Source organism: Cucurbita pepo, chromosome LG02, assembly GCF_002806865.2.
Source record: "Cucurbita pepo subsp. pepo cultivar mu-cu-16 chromosome LG02, ASM280686v2, whole genome shotgun sequence".
Taxonomy (NCBI): domain Eukaryota; kingdom Viridiplantae; phylum Streptophyta; class Magnoliopsida; order Cucurbitales; family Cucurbitaceae; genus Cucurbita; species Cucurbita pepo.
Genome location: NC_036639.1, coordinates 13,877,615 through 13,896,627, shown reverse-complemented (window position 1 = coordinate 13,896,627; position 19,013 = coordinate 13,877,615). Strand labels below are relative to the sequence as shown.

The window sequence follows — 19,013 nt, the reverse complement described above, 5'->3', positions numbered from 1 at the left end:
ACAAGCCGTTAGTGGGGAAAAAAAAAAAAAAAAAAAAAAAACCAGGAAATACCGTTGGATGTTTGATTGAAACGAGTTAAAAGTTAGTTGAGTCGTCTTCTCTCTTACAGCGAATATCTAACAGTCAACCTCTACCAGTCTCTCTCTACAAAGAAAGCAAAACCCCACTGAGCTCAGCCATTTTGTTGTCATGTCCTTTAAATCTTCTACTCTTCTTCTTCTTCACTTGTCTGCATCTTAATTTCTTCTCTTTAAATCAATCCCTTCTTTTTACACCTTCCATGCTCGCCGACATGTCGAACAATAATAATCGCCTCGCTTTCACCAAAGATTTCTTCTCCTCTCCCGCTCTTTCTCTTACTCTCGTAAGTATATTCTCCTCTATTTTGGGTTTTGATTCATGGGGTTCAAAATTCTCGCTTTCATGGGTTTGCTTTTGTTTTAATTTTTTTCGAGGCGGGGATTTTTCGCCGGGGTGAGATGGCGGAGAAGGGCGATGTTGAGATGGAGGAGGTTGACGATGGCAGCGGAGAAGTGCGGCGGGATGATGCGGCGGAGGTTAGTAGCGAGAATTTGGGACCGGTGAGATCGAGATCGGACGACGATTTCGAGGGCGGAGGAGTGCATGAGGAAAATGAAGAGGGGGATGGTGGATGTCTTGTAAAGAGAAGGAAGAAATATCATCGGCATACCACCGAGCAGATCAGAGAAATGGAGGCGTAATCCATCAATGTTTTGTTTTTGTTTTTATAATTTAGGACTTTGTTTGGCGAGTTTTTTTTGTTCATCATTTTGTAGGCTATTTAAAGACTCGCCTCACCCAGATGAGAAGCAAAGGCAGCAGCTTAGCAAGAGATTAGGGCTTTCACCAAGGCAGGTCAAGTTTTGGTTCCAAAATCGTCGAACCCAAATCAAAGTATGTCTAAAATCTTCTATTAATCCCGTTTTTATTAAGAATTGTTGGGAATTAGTTAATTTAGAGGAGGATCATAAGTTTCTAAACAATGAATACATCTTCATGATATGTTCTAGGGAAGCCCAAAACAAAGTCATGAAAACTTATATTCAAAGTGGATAATATTATACCATTGTGTAGATTCGTGATTCCTAATATGGTATCAGAGTCATGCCCTTAACTTAGTTATGTCAACAGAATCTTCGAAGATATAGTCAAAAAGTGACTCAAGTGACAGACAAAGAGTGTATTTTGTTTGAGAGCTCTATAGGTCTCAAGAGAGACTCTATGGTATAGTTTGTTCGAGGGGATGATTGTTAGAAATGAGTCTCACATGGGCTAATTTAGAGGATAATCCTGAGTTTATAAGCAAGGAATACATCCTCATTGATATGAAAGTTGACAATATCATACAATTGTGAAAGATTCGTGATTTCTAACATGGTATCAAAGTCATGCCCTTAATTTAGTCATGTCAATGGAATCTTCGAAGGTACAGTTAAAAAGTGACTCAAGTGACAAACAAAAAGTGTACTTTGTTCGAGGGCTCTATAGGTCTCAAGAGAGGCTCTATGATGTAGTTTGTTTGAGGGGATGATTGTTAGAAAGGAGTCCCACATTGGCTAATTTAGAGTATGATCCTGAGTTTATAAGCAAGGAATACATCCTGGTTGATATGAAAGTTGACAATATCATACTATTGTGAAGATTCGTAATTATTCCTAGTGTAAAATTAGGGGAGTTTTGTTGAAAGTTTATATGAACATTTGTTGTTCTGGCTGGTTTGGGTTTTAATGGATGGTTTGATTAGGCTATTCAAGAGCGCCACGAAAACACATTGTTAAAAGCTGAAATGGAGAAACTTCGAGAAGAAAATAAAGCCATGAGAGAACTTACCAAGAAAAAAGTTGGCTGTCCAAATTGTGGCACTGCCAACGCTGCTGAAGACCGTACCGCCTTCACAACTACGGAGCAATTGCGTATTAAGAATGCAAAGCTCAAAGCCGAGGTAATATCTCAATGTCACCCTCTAATAATTTGGTTCTTCTTCTTGTCTAATCTTCTAATTCCCAGGTCGAAAAATTACGAGCAGCACTCGGAAACCACTCGCGATCATCGATCTCACCTTCATATTCGTCCGGGAACGACCAAGAGACAAACCGAAACTGCTTAGACTTTTACACCGGAATTTTCGGGCTCGAAAAGACGAGGATCATGGAGAGGGTTCATCAAGCTCTCGAAGAGCTCAAAACAATGGCTGTCACAAACGAGCCACTTTGGATCCGTAGCATCGAGACAGGACGAGAGATTTTAAACTACGATGAGTACTTGAAAACGTTCCATCTCAAGAATTCGAACGCTTGTTGGCTCAAAAGACATATCGAAGCCTCTCGAGACACGACCGTCGTCTTCATGGAGCCCTCGAGGTTGATCCAAAGCTTCATGGACGAGGTAATAAGACTATAAGAACATAAATAAAATAATAAACTTATCGATTCATCGATAATTAACATATACTTCCATCGTTTAATCTGGTAGAATCAATGGAAGGAGATGTTTCCTTCCATGATCTCAAAGGCAGCTACAATTGATGTTATTTGTAATGGAGAAGTTGCCAATTGGAATGGCGCAGTGCAATTGGTAAGCCCCTCATGAAATCAGAAAATTTTCTTAACAAAGTCACCAATATGAGTTAATTGGCTGTTTCAATTAAATAGCCATTATTGTAGATGTTTGTGGAGGTGCAGCTGCTTACACCATTGGTGCCCACAAGAGAAATCTATTTTATACGTCATTGCAAGCAGCTTGATGCTGAACAATGGGCGATCGTCGATGTTTCGATCGACAACGTTGACGATACTAATATCGATGCATCGTTGATGAAGTATAGAAAACGTCCTTCTGGTTGCATCATTAAGGATGAATCTAATGGCCATTGCAAGGTATATGTCTTAATCTATGTTAGAGTATTGAGAATCTTAAACTTCAAAGAATGGTGCTTTTTATAGGTAACAATGGTGGAGCATTTGGAATGTGAAAAAACCAAAGTTCATAACTTGTACCGCACCATAGTCAACAATGGCACTGCCTTTGGAGCAAGACATTGGATGGCAACGCTTCAACTCCAATGCGAACGCCTTGCTTTCTTTATGGCCACCAACATCCCCATCAAAGACTCAACTGGTTAGCCCTTTAATTCTTCCTTCCATAATTGATTCGGAGACAAAATTGTCGAAGATTATTAGGAGGAATAGTCCCACGTTACTAATTAAGAAAAAGATCGTGGGTTTATAACTAAGGAATACTATCTTCATTATTACGAGACCTTTTGGAGAAACTAAAAGCAAACCCATGAGAGCTTATGCTCAAAGTGGACTATATCATACCATTGTGGAGAATTGTGATTCCTAACATGGTATCGAAGTCATGCTCTTAATTTAGCCATATCAATAGGATCCTCATATGTCGAACAAAAAAGTTGTGAGCCTCGAAACTGTAGTTAAAGGTGACTGAAGTGTCGAACAAAGAGTGTACTTTGTTCGAGGACTCCAGAGAAGAAGTCGAGCCTCGATTAAAGAGAGGTTGTTCGAGAGCTCCAAAGAAAGAGGTCTCAAAGGAAGGATCGTGACTCTATAAGTAAGGAATATTATCTCCGTGGTACGAGGCTTTTTAGTGAAACAAAAAACAAAGTCACGAGAGATTATGCTCAAATGGAACAAGAATCGTAATTCGTAACAAAAATTTAAAATTTTTTTGTGTGGAACCATGAATGATTGAAGCTCAAATGATATCAGGAGTTGCGACTCTGGCCGGAAGAAAAAGCACTTTGAAGTTGGCAGAGAGAATGAGTTCAAGCTTCTCCCAAGCAGTGGCAGCTTCAAGTTACCAAACATGGACCAAAGTGGTGGGCAAAACAGGGGAAGACATTAGGGTTTGTTCCAGGAAAAATCTAAGTGACCCTGGTGAACCCATTGGTGTCATTTTATGTGCAGTTTTTTCTCTATGGTTGCCTGTTCCTCCCCACACTCTCTTCCATTTCTTGCGAGACGAAGCTCGAAGGAACGAGGTAAAATAACCCATTAGTTTAAGCTTCTCAATTAAATGATTTTATGTGTGAGATCTCACATCAAATAGAGTCGAGAATAAAACCATTGATGTTGTTGTAGTGGGACGCCATGTTCGGTGGAGATAAAGTTGAGTCAATTGCAAATTTGGCTAAAGGGCAGGATCGAGGCAACTCAGTTAGTATTCAAGTAATCAAATTTAGTAATTTTTTTTTTTTTTAACACAATAAAAGTCTCATATATATATATATATATATATATATATATATCTATATATATATATATCTATATATATATATATATATAGATATATATATATATATATCAGAATCTAAGCTAACCTGAAGAGAATTGTATCAGACAAGAGGATCAAAAGAGAGCAGCAGCATGTGGATTCTCCAAGACGCCTCCACAAACTCCTCGGAATCCATGGTAGTCTACTCCGGAGTAGACGTTGCCGGCATGCAGTCGGTGATGACAGGCTGTGATTCCGGCAGCCTCACAATCCTCCCATCGGGATTTTCAATTCTCCCCGACGGCGCTGAGTCCAGGTCCCTCCTCATCACTCGCCAGAAAGACCACAAATCTTCCGACACCCATGGTGGCGCGCTGCTGACCGCCGCCGTCCAAATTGTGACCGACGCCTCTCCCTCTGCAAAACCCACGGTGGATTCGGTTGAGTACGTTAAAAGCATCGTTTGTTGTACGATGAAAAATATCAGAAGCAGCCTGGGATGCTGTGAGGATGATTGTTGATAGATATCTTATAATTGTAAGTAAAGCTTTTATTTTCGTTTCTCTCATGTGGGTTTCTTTGTTTTGTGTGGAAAAGGCTTGCGGATTGAGGTGAGATAATATAGCTTGCTTAATGGATAAATGCTTTCATATTTTTTTACTTGCTTCACATTGTGCCCTACTCGACTAATAAGTTTTTTACCTATGAGATCCCACGTCGATTGGAGAGAGAATTGAGTGTCGATGGACCTCGAAAGAAGTGAATTGTGAGATCCTACATCGATTGGAGAGGGAAACACAAGGATGCTGCGCCTCTAAAGGGGTGGACTGTGAGATCTTACGTCGGTTGGAGAGGAGAACACAGCGAGGATGTTGGGTCTCAAAAGGGGTGGATTGTGAGATCCTACATTGGTTGAAAAGGGGAAGGAAACATTCTTTCTAATACTGTGAAAACTTCTAATTATAAGATTCACATTGGATGGAAAAGAGATTTCTTAGGTTGGTGAGATCTCAGGTCAGATAGATAGGGGAACAAAATATATATATATTTTTTTTTATAGAGGTAAAAACGTTTGTTTAGCATAATCTTTAAGAGAAACTTGAAATGTTTTATTCAAAAAAGATAATGTTATTCAACCTTAACAAATGTAGATATTTAATTGCAATAAACCTCTTTACTAAATCATCAAATCTCCAATAAAAAGGAACTCGAAACACACCCAAAAAATCATTAAAAAAAAAATATATATATATATATATATAAGGAAGGTCCGAAATCTTCCCCCATATCAACAAGGATAGCCTTATCCACTTCCATCCAACGTGGAACCTCCTAAATGATACTCAAAATTCTCTTCCAAGATCCCATTTTGCCACGTGTCAAAACAAGATCCAATCACACGCCATTTGAACCCTCCACCTCCTATCTCAACCTGGCAACTCCAAGTTCCTTCCTTTTCCAACCAAGAAGGCAACAATGGCTTCCTTAGCAACACTAGCCGCCGTTCAGCCGGTTGCCGTAAAGGGTCTTGGTGGAAGCTCCCTTGCCGGGACCAAGCTGCCTCTCAGGCCCTCTCGCCAGACCTTGACGCCCAAGAACTTCAAGTACCAAAATCAATCACCAAAAATGCTTTTATTATTAGTTTGGAACTGTATGAAACTTGTGGGGTTTTTTTGTTTTCAGGGCTGGTGCTGTGGTGGCTAAGTATGGTGACAAAAGCGTTTACTTTAATTTAGAGGACTTGGGTAACACTACTGGACAGTGGGATTTGTATGGATCTGATGCTCCTTCACCTTACAATTCTCTTCAGGTTTGTGATTCATTGCTTTGCTTTAATGAATTTGAAGAATGGATCAGAACAGAACAGACTAATTCTTAGCTTTTTGGATTGAACTTGCTATTGACTTATTTTGGTACATTTTATAGAGCAAATTCTTTGAGACCTTTGCTGCTCCATTCACCAAGAGAGGACTCTTGCTCAAGTTCTTGCTACTTGGTGGTGGTTCCACTTTAGCTTATTTCAGTGCCACTGCCCCAGATGACGTTCTTCCAATCAAGAAAGGACCTCAACTTCCACCCAAACTCGGGCCGCGTGGCAAGATCTAATTCGCTTTCGAATCGGGTTTCTGTTGTATGTAAATTTTCTCTCTTAACTCTCCTACCAGCTATGTTTCAAAGATACCATTTGGGAGTGTTATTTGAGCCATTGTTATTATGTGATCAATGTGGTTTTGCCAGTTTGCCCTGCAGAAGAAACAAATTCAAAATACTCCAAATACTCCAAAACCAATTACTTTTATTCATCCTTCATATTTACAACAGGAATGAATTGAATGGATTTGGTAATTACAGCTCTAAAGAGAAATTCAGTCAAAAGGAGGTTAAGCTTAACCGTGTTTTTCTGCTGTGCTGTCTCCCCCTTCTCTAAAACCTTATGCTAGCTTTTTGTTCTTATTTTTCGTCTTCCCTTATGAACTCGAGTCAATGTCGTGCCACGGGGCTCTTCGGACCGCCGCTGATGTTCTCGAGGTACGAGACCAACTTATTGTTAGTCACTATGTTTTGAAGCTTCTGCACAGGCTTCAGTTCACCTTCTGCGGATAAGTTGTCTGAATTCCCTGTTGGTGATTCCTTCTTTGTCTCATTATCAGAAATATCAGGACCCCAATTCATGAAATCCAATAATGTCATTGAAGTAAGTGTCTCGGAAGCATTTTGTGTCTCTTCTCCTGGTGAAGGCTTATCCACCCCCGACGATACCGGGGTTTCCCTTGAAGGGCTCTTACTCGAGGGCTGTGTCGGATTTTGAGCGAGATAATCCGCGTACAGTACATCCTCAATCCTTGACATCACAGTGAAGGCTAAGCTTTCAAGGATTCTAGAGTAACTCTCTAGAACAGCCTGTCCAATATCCTAAACATCCAAAGAACCAACATAACATTAGAGAGTGCTGCAAACAGAAGTTTTCTAGGATTCCATCCACCCTTTTCAAGACATGAAACATAGTACTTTCCAAAAACAAAAACAAAAATGTTGTGTACCCTATTGTATTGAATTTTGCTAATGTCTAATGCTGATTGAGGAGTGCCTGGGAAACGATGCTTGAGGATGATTAAAATTGTTTCCGCTCGCTCCTCGAAAAGCTCTCGCTTCTCCAAGCTTACAGCCGAGCCCCAAGCAGATTTTCCATCTTTCTGGTTCATCTTCCTCTTCCATATCACAATAGAAGCTTCAATTCTATCCTTGAGATCTAGGATCTTGTGCTCTGAAGATAAGTCCAATGTAGACAGAAATTGATCCGGGTCGAAGAATTCGACCGTTATGTTTCTGTACACAGAGTCTCCAAGGCTTTCCCTCCCATTCTGCAAACGAATATTCAGTCACGAAATCAATGAACAATAGAGCATTTGTGATATCAGAGGTAAATTTTGTTGACCTTAGGCAATAACTCTATGTAGTTTTCAGGGATCTCCATTTCTGATAGAACTTGTGCATTTATGGCCATGGCTGCTTTAAGGACTTGGTTTACACAATCCTTTTGATACTGCATAAATTTCCTTGAGTTCTCAGATAAACCATTCGTAGGGACTTTAGGAGTAGGCAGCCACCATTTGTCATCTTTTCTCTTTGAGGCATTGTCTTTATTCGAATCACCCGAATCTTTCGATGATACGTAGTAAAACTCAGATTGGTCCTTAAAATTATCCAAACAATCCTATGCATCATGTGAAACCATTAGACAGATTCAATCATTAAAACTTATTAAACATGAAAATGTGGAGCAAAATTAGTAATTTTCCTACAATAAGCATGGCATCGAGCTTGCGCAGCGCCGGGATGTTCATGTGAAGATCATTGCGTTGACGGGTAACCATGATCTGTTAAATCAAAGAACGTCAACTGTTGTTTGTCTTTGTTTTGAAGATCAGAAAGAAGAAGGGAGAGAAATTTTTGCCTCCATGTTTGTTCCATCCTTGGATTTCTGTTGGGAAGCAACAAATTCAACTATGTAGTCAGTGACTGATAAAAGCAAGTCAATTTCTTTTCTCCACCTTGTTTTTCGCTCAACCGACATTGGCTCTAGACGCCATTGTTCCCCGAAAACAGAAGCTGCAAAATGATCATCACTTGATATTCTAATAATACACTTGCTTTCTTTAACCACATCAAAATGATAGCACAATTCAACCGACTTTGTGACAATTCTCGACCGAAAACAGAAGATCGACACACCGACGACGTACCTGCAAGATTCGTGATTGCATTCGACAGCGCTAAAGCCGACGAAACACCCTTTCCTCCACCAGACATATCTTCACCCAAAAGCAACTTGGAGAACCGCTCCTTCATCTGTTCTATTTCTGATCATTTACAAAGTCATAAACTTTAGTTTGTTAATGAAATCATTCTGTGGTTTCCATTATTCTTTTCTCAGAGCATTCAATCTTTTCAAAACAGAAAAGAGAAAAGATATGAACCTGTTGGTGGCTGATCTTTAGGCTGCTTAATTGGAGCTTCATCCCTGCAGGCCATGGCTTTTGGAGGGCCTTTGTCGGGTTGATTTGTTGGAGATTTTTCCAAAACGGTGTCATTTGGAGGAGTAGATCCCTGATTGCTGTTGGAAAACAAACCATTATTATGTGAAGAAAAGAGTGAAGCATTTGGATCATCATTTATGTTTGAAATGAAAGAATTGGGACCTGCAATTGTCGTCACCCTGTTCCATTTCTTGTACCATCTTCAGATTTTTGATGAATCTTTTGGTAGAATAGACGAGAGAGAACAAACCAGCAATCTTGACAGACCGAAAAAAACAAAGGTCATAGAAAGAGAAAAGGACAGAGGTGTTGGTTGGAAAACCCAAAAAAACAGAATCAAATTTCAACCGAATAGGTTGGTTTGTTATGATGTTTGAAATGGGGATTGGGTTACATGCAGGGTTTGATAAGATAGATGTGAGAGAGAGAGAAAGGGAGAATATGGCGAGAGAAGAGATGGATGGGTGGCTGTGGTTTTTCATGGGAAGGTCAAAGGTTCTCAAAAACAGGGGAACACACACATGTTTGAAATTTGAACGGCTAACCACCGTTTCTTTATTTCTCCTAAAAGTCACCGCTCAATCTGAGGAACCAATGCTATCTTCTTGTCCCTTCTATGTTCCATTTGACGACATTGTACTTGTGTTTTTTTTTTTTTTTTCTTTCTGTTGCATCTAGTTATTACCATTATTGCTTTCTACATGAAAATTATAATAAGAGTAAATAAGAATATTTTAATTCCAATAACAAACTATTTTATGTTAGCTCTCCTTATTTCATCCCATGTCTAATGTAGTCCACAGCTCACCCAAGCCCTATCTCATTCCCTTCTTCTTGATTCGAGATTCATATTCGATAGAAAGGAAACCCCGTAACTGCATTTAAAATCTCATTCCCTTTTAAAGAAAATAAAACTAGAAGATATTGTTTAAAGTACATTTACTGGTTTTATGAGTTTCCAAGAACTTGTCAAATAGTGATTTAAGGCAGTATCACCATATAAATAAAAGTTGAGATATTGGTCTTAAAGCTAAAAAAATTTAAGAAAATAATTGATATTTTTTCTTGAGTATTTATATACGGATTCTTCGCCATTGTTAACTCATCTGAAACTAACCCAGTTGATGAAAATGACGACTTAGATTTGGAGGGTCTGGAGGGATTGGATGAGGTAGAGGAAAATTGGGCAGAACTATGACTATGGGGCTCTACTTTCAGAACCTCACTGGGAAAGCTATTCAGTGAAGCACACAGGATTGTTCTTCAGATTAGCAATGAGAGAGTAATTTTCTTTTCTTTTCTTTTCGTTTCATTTTTATAAGAATAATACTAATAATGATAAACTAGAAAACTAAAACGTCCACCATTACTCAAAGAAAACGAACTCAAGAAGTCATCTAATATATATATTCACAAACGAAGAAAGAACACCCGAAATTCAGCCACTAAATCCCTCTAACTCCCAAGTTGTACACTATCAATAACAAGAACTTCATTGAACTTTGTAACCCAGAGTTTCGCAGACCTTAATTAAACTGCTGAATTTAAAGCAAAACCTTCCGCTAAAATAGGTTGCTCTTCTTCTTCACCGCTCTTCTTCTTCTTCTTGGCTTCATCTCCAACCTCCAGCCCTTCCAATACATCTACCACACAACCCTTTCCTCTCCTCTCCTCCATTCCCCCTACTACGACCCCATCGACATCAAACTCCGGCAGTTTCAATCCCTTATCCGTCGCGCAAGCTGCCGGAGGATCCAGTTCCGGCAAGATTCCAGTGACGACATCGGTAGGTAGAGAGGCAATAGGCGACCAGTTATCCTCGACACCGTAGCCATCGGAATCGTCGCCGTCGTCGGAGGAAAGAAAGGCGGTGGCCGTGGATTTGATAGCGGAGGCGGCCTTGAAGAAGGCTTCGCGAATAGAATCGGGAGGAAGGGCACAATCCTCGAGTCCAGCGTCTTCGAGACGGGGAGGGAGGATTTGATCGAAGAGACCTGGTTTGGATTGGTGTTCTTCTGCTGCGTCCATGAGAATGGGAACGAGAAATTAGAAACCCTAAAATCGGAAGATTTGGCAAGTAGAATTCGTCTGATAAATAGTGAAGAAAAGGAAGAGGAAGAAGGGCCACGTGGCGCAGACCCGGCGCGATTAATTGGCGCTTTAAACACGTGTGAGTCATTTCAGTTAAAAATTAAAAACGAAAAGAGATCCTCATTTAGCTCCAAATCTAAATAATAAATACTAACTATAAATTCTATAATTTATTTTGTTCTTAAAAAGATATTCGTCACTAAAAATAAATTAGTCCGTGAGTAAATAGACAAGATAAAGAGACTAAAAAAGATGGGCTATAATAGGGACAAATTTAAAATTATATTTAAATGAAATACTATATTTAAATGATAATTTTAAAATTATATCAAACCCATCCAAAATTTAATTCCCCTTATCATAATTGCAAAACTGAATATACAAGTTTAACCATAAAATATGGAATTTCATACAATATGGAATTTCTATAAGCTATACGTGTGCAATGGAGATAAGCCACTTTATCGAAACTTACTACTAGCAAATATTGTTCGCTTTAGCCTAGTACGTATCATCATCAACCTCACGTATACTAAGGAGAGGTTTACATACTCTTACCCTTACAAGAAATGCTTTGTTCCCCTCTTGAAACGATGTGGGATCTCATAATCCACCCTCCTTGAGGACCCAATGTCGTCATGGATACCACCGATGTCTGGCCCATTACATATCATCATATGCTTCACAGTTTTAAAATAGATCTACTAGGGAGAAGTTTCCATACCCTTATTAGAAATGCTTCATTCCTCTTTTCAACCAATATGAGATTTCTCAATTATAACAATGATAAAATGCCACGGGTCATTTATAAGATCATTTCACAAGCAACACATTAGGCAAGATGAAGATGATTTCTGAAGTGTGGTTGTGGTCAAGGGGATAGAACAAAGTGGCTGTTAAATCCCATGGAATGACTGACATTGTCTGCCTATGAATCTCACTCGGAAGTTTGAGGATGGAAGAAGCTTCTCTATTGTTTAATGGTGGTACGAAGATATAAGGTGAAAAAGGCTAATCAGATGCCTTACATACAGTGTCCCTTTTCCTGGAATCACATCTCCTAATAATACAAATTGACTACACATACATGCAACATTGACACCCAGATTAAGGAACAATTCAAGCATTAACTCATGATTTTAACATCCAAACTCTCTTTCTAATACATTCTACCTCAGCCTTCAGGGTGATAATATCGATCAGTATTAACCTCATAAAATGATTAATAAGTATACGACTCAAGTGGTTTGAACCCAATCATCTGAATTCCATAAACAAAACTGTAAGAAATAAAATGAGCTATGGTATTGAAGGTAATAACATTATCCAACAAAATTCATATAGATTCTGGTCCAAAAAACACAAACCCACCTAGAAACTACAATAGAGTACTAAAGTTGTGCCACAATTAACCTTCAATGTTTTAGGCAGACGCTGCTGCTCCTTTGCTCCTGGGCGCTGCTTCAGTACCTATTCACAGAACCCAAATGTAATTGAAATACCAGAATGCCACAATAACCACATTGATGAGAAGAAAATGCAGAGTAGACTAGTACCTTCTCTGAAACCACTCTTGAATCTGCGTGGAACATGGCGCATGTATCTCATCCGCCCAGTTCCAGTGGTCTTCCTCCTAATCGCCTTCACGCTCCAGTTATCTAAATCCAAAAGTAAAGTGAATTCACTCGAACAAATTAGCATATACATAAAGAATGCACTGCTATTTGGGTCGATAATGGAGGATCTAATGAAAAAATAAATAAAACAGATTTAATTGTGCAATGATGAAGAAACCCAATCACGTTGCAAACTTATTAAGACGAACTTACATTTTCGCTTACGGGCAGCCGGAAATGCACAGGCGGAACATCGACTCTTCTGCAGGTGGAAGCTGCGACGGCCACACCTAACACAGAGAGTGTGGGTCTTGTTCCTCCTCTTACCGAAACTTCCCGTTCCCTTACCCTAAAATTTACAGATCAAAAAACAAATTGATTAACGAACTTGAATGAAGATTTCAACAACATTCATATAGAAAGCGAAGAGATTTGACGAATTTGAAGCATGCTCGCCGCTACCATTTAATCAGATTCGACGATGAAGCCTTCGAGTTCCTCTTCCGTCCAAAGAGAACTGAACAATCAGCGGCAGGCCTTATATTGCGAAGGTTTAGGGTTTGAACTTTGAAGAGTTTGATGGAATCGGGTGAGACGAAACCCGACCCGGATAACTTTGACCTATCCCATACTGGGTCGGGTCGAGTATGTTTAGAAATTAGAAATTTGGGCCTTTGGGCCTGTAAGTGGGCCATCTTAAGTATTATTAAAACAATTTGTTTACCTTCCCAAACATTCTGTAATATGTATTACTTTATTTTAAACTTGTTTATGTGGATACACGTGGCACTTCAGTCTGGATCATGTGGCCACAACTACCATTTGATTTTGTGGTGCACGTGCAATTAAACGACGCCGGATAAAACGTGGAAGTTGTGGGGACCGCTTTTACCTAAAACCCACAACTTTGAGCCACCTGTGCCTACAGTGGGTCCCACTATTTGTTTTTCGGCCGAGGGAGTACTGACATCCAACGGCCTGGTGGAGCCGACTATGAAGATCCAACGGCCTGGTGGAGCCGACTATGAAGATCCAACGGCCAAGAATCGACAAACGACGGATGCGCATTGCGCGGCATAACCTAAGATTTAAAAACATGGTTTCAAAACTTGATTAGTGTTCTTCTACAAAATTAGATCATTATTAATTTTTTTTCTTAATAATAGAAATTATTAGTATTATTCTACAAAATTAGATAATAATCAATTTTAAACTAAGTCGAGAAGGATTCCAAATTCATCAACTTATTTACAGTCTTCATCTATGGAATCGAACAGAAATGGGGGATTTTTGTCTGTTCGTCCATTTTCGTTTCAAATCGTATGATCAGTATGCAATCCGCCATTGCTGAACAGACACCTCAAACTGAGCTCATAAGCAGAGAAAACGGCGCCATTAACCACAAAAGCTCTGGCAATGGCAGTTCCCAATCCACGCCACAAAACACTGTACCCTTCTTCCTTGACGCTCTTGTAGAAACAATCCATGATTCCATTGTACTTTTGAAACGAAATTTTTGACTGAGCTTGAAGTCTGGTTTTCACAACGTCGAGTGGGTAACAGCAAACCCAACTGGCGACGCCGGCGAGTCCGCCGGCGACGATCATCGTTCTCAAGGACTCTTGTCCGGTGTTTCTGCAGCCGGGATGAAGCTTTTCTCTCATGAATTGGTAAGTCCAAAAGTAGAAACAGTGCGAAGGAGCGTCTCTGAGCATCGTGATCGTTAAGCCTCTGTATAGCCCTTTGTAGCCTTCGGTTTTGAAAATGTTCTTCGCAACCTGCATCGGCCCGGGCCGAGACGAACCCACGTCTGAGTGGCTTGAATTTCCCAAATCCTGTAATTGAAGACGGATTTTGACGAGCTCTACGGGTGTTAAAATTAGGCTCTGTAATGCTCCGGTGCCGAATCCGCCTAATGCCACCGCCTTGTACGACGGCGGACGGGTTTGACTCGCCGCCGGATCGATCACACTGCAGAGCACGGCGTTTGTCTGGAAAACAACGGCGTTCTGCAGGATTCGCGTGAAAAAGTAACGAATTAACAAATGGGTTTTGTTGTAACCATTTCTGGGTATAGTGGGCATATTCTAGAATCTTGAATGAATTGGTTGAAGATTAAACAAAAGTCGAACAAATTTGGACCTGGAAAGTGACGGAAGCGAGTGGAGCACCCATTCCTCGGAAGAGAGCGGTGGGGCCGCCATTGGACACGATGTTGCGGAGGACGCTGAGGGCGGAGCCGGAGGTGGAGTGTTGTTGACGAATGCGGAGGGTGTCGAGTGGGTAGCCGGAGACGACGCCTGCAACGCCGCCGATTCCGCCGCCGACGAACTCTTTTCCCCAACTGCTAGCGAGAAATTCCGGCCAGAAATCCATTTTTGAAAATCCACGAGATTTCTTTTCTTCCTCCCTTTTGGGGTTTCTTCAAATTAAGACAAATGGACACATAAAATTCGCGAGTTTTTGGTTTGTAGTTTGCTTGCACGGAAGAAATTGTTGAAAAAACTGATAACTTTATCCAAATAAGGATATTTCGGTGGTTATTGTTTCCGGGAAAAGAAATCTCTTTCCCGGAAAAGTTGAGGCCACAGACAGACTTCCCACTTTTTCTCAGCCGATTTCACTCGACGCCTATCAATCTATGCTCTCGTGGAAATTGGAATCTGACAATTAAAAGATTGTTTTTTTTTTTTTTAGAAAAAAAAAATTAGAAATGGGCCTTAAAAATTCAAGCCACGGCCCAAATATCCATTTCTCCTAGCGAGCCCACGAGCTTAAAACGACACTGTCATGGCTTCCTTCGCCATCGTGCGTCGAGTTTTATAACAGAAGTACCAGACGAAACACTCCGAGGAGAGAGAGAGAGAGAGAGAGAGAGAGAGAGAGAGAAATCAGAAAGCGAAAAAGGAAGAGATGGAAATGGCGACCAAGACCGATGTCAGAGCGGATCGAAGGAGAAGAATTTCAAGCCGAGAAGGGGATCGAATGGCTCTCATCACCGGCCGCTTGCGAAATCTGCCTCCTTCGCCACCGCCTTCTCCCTCTTCGCCGCCATTTTTTCATCATTATGCACATCAACGCGGCCATTCGCACACTGGAATCAACCCGTCCTTCTTCGCAAAGGACACCCACAAGAATCCCGATTCCGGTCCTCTCTCTCAAAACCACGGTATTCTTCTTTTTCTCTTCTCTTCATTCATGTCCTGTTTTTCTTCATCTCAATCGCATCCAGACGTTTCACATTTTGAGATTCCACTGTTTTATTTTTCTTTCTCTGTTCCTTCTTCTTTTAGATGTCCTGATTTATATCTTCCTCGAAATTTTGATCTAGAACCCAAATTTATTAACTAATTCGTACTTTTTCTTTGGCGATGAAGCATCGCTTAGTTTTGCATTGAACATCCATAGACGTATTGGAGATCAATCGTTTTTGTCTACGTTGCAGGAAATGTTAGGATTTTGATATGCACACACACGAACTTTTTTGTTATAGCCATTAGATGAATAATCGATTTAGCACATGCATTCCGCATTTTGATTCAAGTTTTATGTGTAACTATTGAGGCATTGAGTGATTTCATCTGATAAGCCTCATATTTGCAAATCATGATCATTGCTCAAATATCAGGTTGAAATTTACATTTCCTCTTTCAATTATTCATCACATGAAAAAGATGATCATCCTGATACCAACAATGTGGTAGATTCAACTCAACTATATAACATTTCTATAATATAACCATGAAAAGGATAATCATCCTGTACAAATTTCTTTATCTATAATGAATCTACCACTTTTATATTTCATGTTGAATGAACTAACTTCGAATGAAATAGCCATAACGGAAAGTATTCTATCTCAATGCAGTTAGAAAGACATTAAAAGTACACTTATATTGATCAGATTTTGGTTTGTCAATGATCGTATATTTGGGCATTTATGAAGTTGGGAAGAACAATAAGAGAAATCTTTTGATAGTTATGAAATTTTATTGGCAAGTATTAAACATGATACGTTAGTTTCTTTTCTATTCAATGCATAATGATAAAGCAAAAAAAGAAATCGATACCAATATCATAGATCTATTTTGGTTGTTAGTTGTTCTTGTTTGAAACTTTGCTAGCAATTGTCATTTGATTTTTCTTTCAGTTGTAATGGGAATTTGATCAGATTTTACGTGGGTTAATTTTTTGGATGAGAAAATCTCATTCGACAACAAGTGGTATCCAAACTAGAACCATAATTGTGGCTTGATGCATGAGAGATGATTGGATTAGCTCACATTGATTTGAATGTTAGTATATAAATGAGAATTAGAATTTCTATCACTTGAACTAACTTATCTGAAGTGAAGAGTCTTGTTTGATCGATACAGACAATTATATGGAAACCAAAATCACTCTGAATTGTACTTTTAAGTCCGTTTGTTTTGCAGATGTTTCCAAGCCCAAGGATGAAAAGGCTCCCCCTCTACTGAAGCATATTTCAATCAATGAAGTTCATAATAATGCTGCCATAGAATACCATTTCAATCCTAAAAAACTAGACCCCATAGGAGAAGGAAGCACTGAACTAATCTTAAGTCCGTCTTCCGTAACAATGGTTCAGAAGGCCTGCATTGATAACGAACCACTGCCAAAAACAAAGCCCTCAAAGCCTAGACTCATCACTTCAAAACGACTAAATGCCAGCATTTTAGCTTCTCAAACCACACGAGTTTTCTGTTCGCTGATCATCGCATCGTTGGCCATTCTATCGCAAGTCGATATCCCACTTACCATAATTAGAAACATAGTGAGGTCAGAGACTGTGATGGCCTCAAAACCTCTCTACATTCTACTGCTCACCAATGCAACGATCGTGGTGGCGAGAATGTTGGCTGAAAAACAGAAAGACAGGGGGGAGGCAGAGGAAGAATGTGAGAAAATGAAGGAAGATGCACAGAACTGGGACTCAGCTGTGAAAGTTTTGGAGAGAGGTTTGGTGTTTTACCAAGCTTTTCGTGCATTTTTCATTGATTTTAGTGTTTATGCAGTGGTTGTTATCTGTGGCCTCTCTGTGCTGTATGTGTTTGGTTTGATCTAGTGAACCATCTTCAGTTCCTTGGAGCTTAGCAGATGGATCACATTTTGAAAGATTGCTGGTTTCATTATGTTCTTTCTTTGAAAGGTACATATACATATTTGAAGAGCACCATGTCGGTGTGGCTGTCGATGGCCAATCATAGTTGTTAATTATTTGAAATGCTTAAAGCTTTTCTTTTTCTTTTCCAATATCAACTCTGAACGTTGGTTATTTATCTAGTTTCTAATATCATTCTTTACTTTAATGAAAACGACAACGACGACTACATTGAAGGAATCAGTTGATTTCTCTTGAAAGATTAAAGAGTTGTTCTCCTTTTATATGGTAGTCGTTTTTATCTTAAAGACTTAGATAGATTTGTTTAATGCGAGAGCGGTATATTGATGAAAGCCAAATGTAAAATTGATCCATAGATAGAAGTGGCTATACACAAGAAGAAAGAGCTCTCAACAATACTTACTCATGAGCTTTATTTCAATTGGCCTCTCGTCCCCATGGCTTCTCGTATTTTGAAAGGGTGTGATAATCAGTATATTCACTCAAAAACATGAGGAATGTCTAAATTAGTTTAAACAAACCAAATCTAGTTTAACTAACTAATTCTTATCCGACATAAACCCATACAATATTCATATGATATTGGTGGTGTATGACATTACAAAATCTTACCTCATTTTCTTCTTTTACTTTGATGGATAATAAGATGAGATTTAAACTTTCAACCTAAAAAAAAAAAAAAAAAAAAAAAAAANTTACATTAACTTGAATTAAGTTCATATCTTACTAATTAAAAATATATTTTTTCAATATTTATTTTTAGAAACAAATTTAATGACTAAACGTTTTTATGCACAAAAGTTTAGGGAGAACATTTAACCTAATTTATTTTAATATGCACTTTTAGTTTGATTGTTGTAAGGTGAGAGATCATGGTTCATGCTCCATTTTATTATACTTACAAATAAATAAAACAGAATTCAGGTTGCTTTACTCAATAATAAATAAAAAAAAAGAATCAATTAGAATAGGTGATGTTTGTACTTGTCCATTAAATTAATTCTCGAGTGTCACTTTTTAAGGGACATCTCTCGCTTATTTAAATTAAGTTTTATTATAAACAATTTTAATTATGGGTTGAATTCATCCCTTAACTTGTTTTAAAAATTTAAAACATCAAATACCTATTAGACACGAAATAAATAAAAAAAAGAAAGAAAAAAAAGAATGTAGAAAACTTTAAGATTTATTATATACTTTTTTTTAAGTCTATTATTGAACTTAATTTAACTTTATATGTATTAACTATTAATGAAGTTGGTTGGAAAGTATAATTTAAATATTTCAATTATTGAAGAAGATGGTTTTTTTTTTTTTTTTTTTTTTTTTTTTTTTTTTTTTTTTTTTTTTTTTTTTTTTTTTTTTTTTTT

General features: G+C 38.8%; 7 protein-coding genes across 9 annotated transcripts; 3 read left to right on the top strand and 4 right to left on the bottom strand.

Moving 5' to 3' along the window:
• The first annotated feature begins 203 nt into the window (after positions 1 to 203).
• On the top strand, positions 204 to 5,241 carry LOC111787804 (homeobox-leucine zipper protein GLABRA 2). Of its 3 annotated transcripts, XM_023667859.1 has the most exons (12): positions 205 to 365; positions 457 to 719; positions 799 to 916; positions 1,767 to 1,964; positions 2,030 to 2,407; positions 2,495 to 2,596; positions 2,686 to 2,898; positions 2,965 to 3,139; positions 3,751 to 4,022; positions 4,123 to 4,209; positions 4,381 to 4,792; positions 4,965 to 5,241. In XM_023667859.1, the coding sequence occupies exons 1-11, from the start codon at positions 282 to 284 to the stop codon at positions 4,774 to 4,776; spliced, it is 2,286 nt and encodes a 761-aa protein (XP_023523627.1). In that variant the 5' UTR covers positions 205 to 281; the 3' UTR covers positions 4,777 to 4,792; positions 4,965 to 5,241. The 3 variants fall into 3 exon arrangements, with proteins under 3 accessions (XP_023523628.1, XP_023523627.1, XP_023523626.1); XM_023667860.1 differs by lacking the exon at positions 4,965 to 5,241 and having other exon boundaries at positions 204 to 365; positions 4,123 to 4,197; positions 4,381 to 4,915; XM_023667858.1 differs by lacking the exon at positions 4,965 to 5,241 and having other exon boundaries at positions 4,381 to 4,915.
• Positions 5,242 to 5,668: 427 nt separating this feature from the next.
• On the top strand, positions 5,669 to 6,492 carry LOC111787808 (photosystem I reaction center subunit VI, chloroplastic-like). The gene is made up of 3 exons (XM_023667863.1): positions 5,669 to 5,859; positions 5,939 to 6,065; positions 6,182 to 6,492. The coding sequence occupies exons 1-3, from the start codon at positions 5,732 to 5,734 to the stop codon at positions 6,359 to 6,361; spliced, it is 435 nt and encodes a 144-aa protein (XP_023523631.1). The 5' UTR covers positions 5,669 to 5,731; the 3' UTR covers positions 6,362 to 6,492.
• Positions 6,493 to 6,531: 39 nt separating this feature from the next.
• On the bottom strand, positions 6,532 to 10,059 carry LOC111787806 (rop guanine nucleotide exchange factor 12-like). The gene is made up of 8 exons (XM_023667861.1): positions 8,956 to 10,059; positions 8,734 to 8,870; positions 8,500 to 8,616; positions 8,211 to 8,365; positions 8,059 to 8,133; positions 7,692 to 7,970; positions 7,297 to 7,617; positions 6,532 to 7,168 (listed from the first exon to the last, which is right to left on the bottom strand). Exons 1-8 carry the CDS (start codon positions 9,273 to 9,275, stop codon positions 6,737 to 6,739), a joined length of 1,836 nt encoding a protein of 611 aa, XP_023523629.1. The 5' UTR covers positions 9,276 to 10,059; the 3' UTR covers positions 6,532 to 6,736.
• A 119-nt stretch (positions 10,060 to 10,178) lies between these two features.
• On the bottom strand, positions 10,179 to 10,878 carry LOC111787807. The gene has a single exon (XM_023667862.1). The coding sequence runs from the start codon at positions 10,819 to 10,821 to the stop codon at positions 10,324 to 10,326; it is 498 nt and encodes a 165-aa protein (XP_023523630.1). The 5' UTR covers positions 10,822 to 10,878; the 3' UTR covers positions 10,179 to 10,323.
• Positions 10,879 to 12,146: 1,268 nt separating this feature from the next.
• LOC111787803 (60S ribosomal protein L37-3-like) lies at positions 12,147 to 13,070 on the bottom strand. Its single transcript, XM_023667857.1, has 4 exons — positions 12,963 to 13,070; positions 12,714 to 12,849; positions 12,441 to 12,542; positions 12,147 to 12,354 (listed from the first exon to the last, which is right to left on the bottom strand). Exons 1-4 carry the CDS (start codon positions 12,963 to 12,965, stop codon positions 12,308 to 12,310), a joined length of 288 nt encoding a protein of 95 aa, XP_023523625.1. The 5' UTR covers positions 12,966 to 13,070; the 3' UTR covers positions 12,147 to 12,307.
• A 635-nt stretch (positions 13,071 to 13,705) lies between these two features.
• Positions 13,706 to 14,879, bottom strand: LOC111787801 (mitochondrial arginine transporter BAC2-like; the record flags this gene model as incomplete). The annotated part of the gene is given in 2 exon segments (XM_023667855.1): positions 13,706 to 14,509; positions 14,643 to 14,879. Coding segments are annotated over 2 exon segments (930 nt in total). The 3' UTR covers positions 13,706 to 13,813.
• A 4-nt stretch (positions 14,880 to 14,883) lies between these two features.
• Positions 14,884 to 17,697, top strand: LOC111787802. Its single transcript, XM_023667856.1, has 2 exons — positions 14,884 to 15,669; positions 16,937 to 17,697. The coding sequence occupies exons 1-2, from the start codon at positions 15,414 to 15,416 to the stop codon at positions 17,584 to 17,586; spliced, it is 906 nt and encodes a 301-aa protein (XP_023523624.1). The 5' UTR covers positions 14,884 to 15,413; the 3' UTR covers positions 17,587 to 17,697.
• The last annotated feature ends 1,316 nt before the right edge of the window (positions 17,698 to 19,013 follow it).

Excerpts from the sequence above, each read along its gene's own strand:
- LOC111787806 (XM_023667861.1), bottom strand. The coding sequence starts at position 9,275 with ATGAAAAACCACAGCCACCCATCCATCTCTTCTCTCGCCATATTCTCC. Across the intron at positions 8,366-8,499 it reads TGCAATCACGAATCTTGCAG|CTTCTGTTTTCGGGGAACAA; the intron begins GTACGTCGTCGG and ends ATCATTTTGCAG. Across the intron at positions 7,618-7,691 it reads ACATAGAGTTATTGCCTAAG|AATGGGAGGGAAAGCCTTGG; the intron begins GTCAACAAAATT and ends ATTCGTTTGCAG.
- LOC111787804 (XM_023667859.1), top strand. The coding sequence starts at position 282 with ATGCTCGCCGACATGTCGAACAATAATAATCGCCTCGCTTTCACCAAA. Across the intron at positions 917-1,766 it reads ATCGTCGAACCCAAATCAAA|GCTATTCAAGAGCGCCACGA; the intron begins GTATGTCTAAAA and ends TGGTTTGATTAG. Across the intron at positions 1,965-2,029 it reads ATGCAAAGCTCAAAGCCGAG|GTCGAAAAATTACGAGCAGC; the intron begins GTAATATCTCAA and ends TCTAATTCCCAG.
- LOC111787808 (XM_023667863.1), top strand. The coding sequence starts at position 5,732 with ATGGCTTCCTTAGCAACACTAGCCGCCGTTCAGCCGGTTGCCGTAAAG. Across the intron at positions 5,860-5,938 it reads TTGACGCCCAAGAACTTCAA|GGCTGGTGCTGTGGTGGCTA; the intron begins GTACCAAAATCA and ends TTTTGTTTTCAG. Across the intron at positions 6,066-6,181 it reads CACCTTACAATTCTCTTCAG|AGCAAATTCTTTGAGACCTT; the intron begins GTTTGTGATTCA and ends TACATTTTATAG.
- LOC111787807 (XM_023667862.1), bottom strand. The coding sequence starts at position 10,821 with ATGGACGCAGCAGAAGAACACCAATCCAAACCAGGTCTCTTCGATCAA.
- LOC111787802 (XM_023667856.1), top strand. The coding sequence starts at position 15,414 with ATGGAAATGGCGACCAAGACCGATGTCAGAGCGGATCGAAGGAGAAGA. Across the intron at positions 15,670-16,936 it reads TCCTCTCTCTCAAAACCACG|ATGTTTCCAAGCCCAAGGAT; the intron begins GTATTCTTCTTT and ends TTTGTTTTGCAG.
- LOC111787803 (XM_023667857.1), bottom strand. Across the intron at positions 12,543-12,713 it reads GGCTGCCCGTAAGCGAAAAT|ATAACTGGAGCGTGAAGGCG; the intron begins GTAAGTTCGTCT and ends TTTTGGATTTAG. Across the intron at positions 12,355-12,440 it reads CAAGAGTGGTTTCAGAGAAG|GTACTGAAGCAGCGCCCAGG; the intron begins GTACTAGTCTAC and ends TTCTGTGAATAG.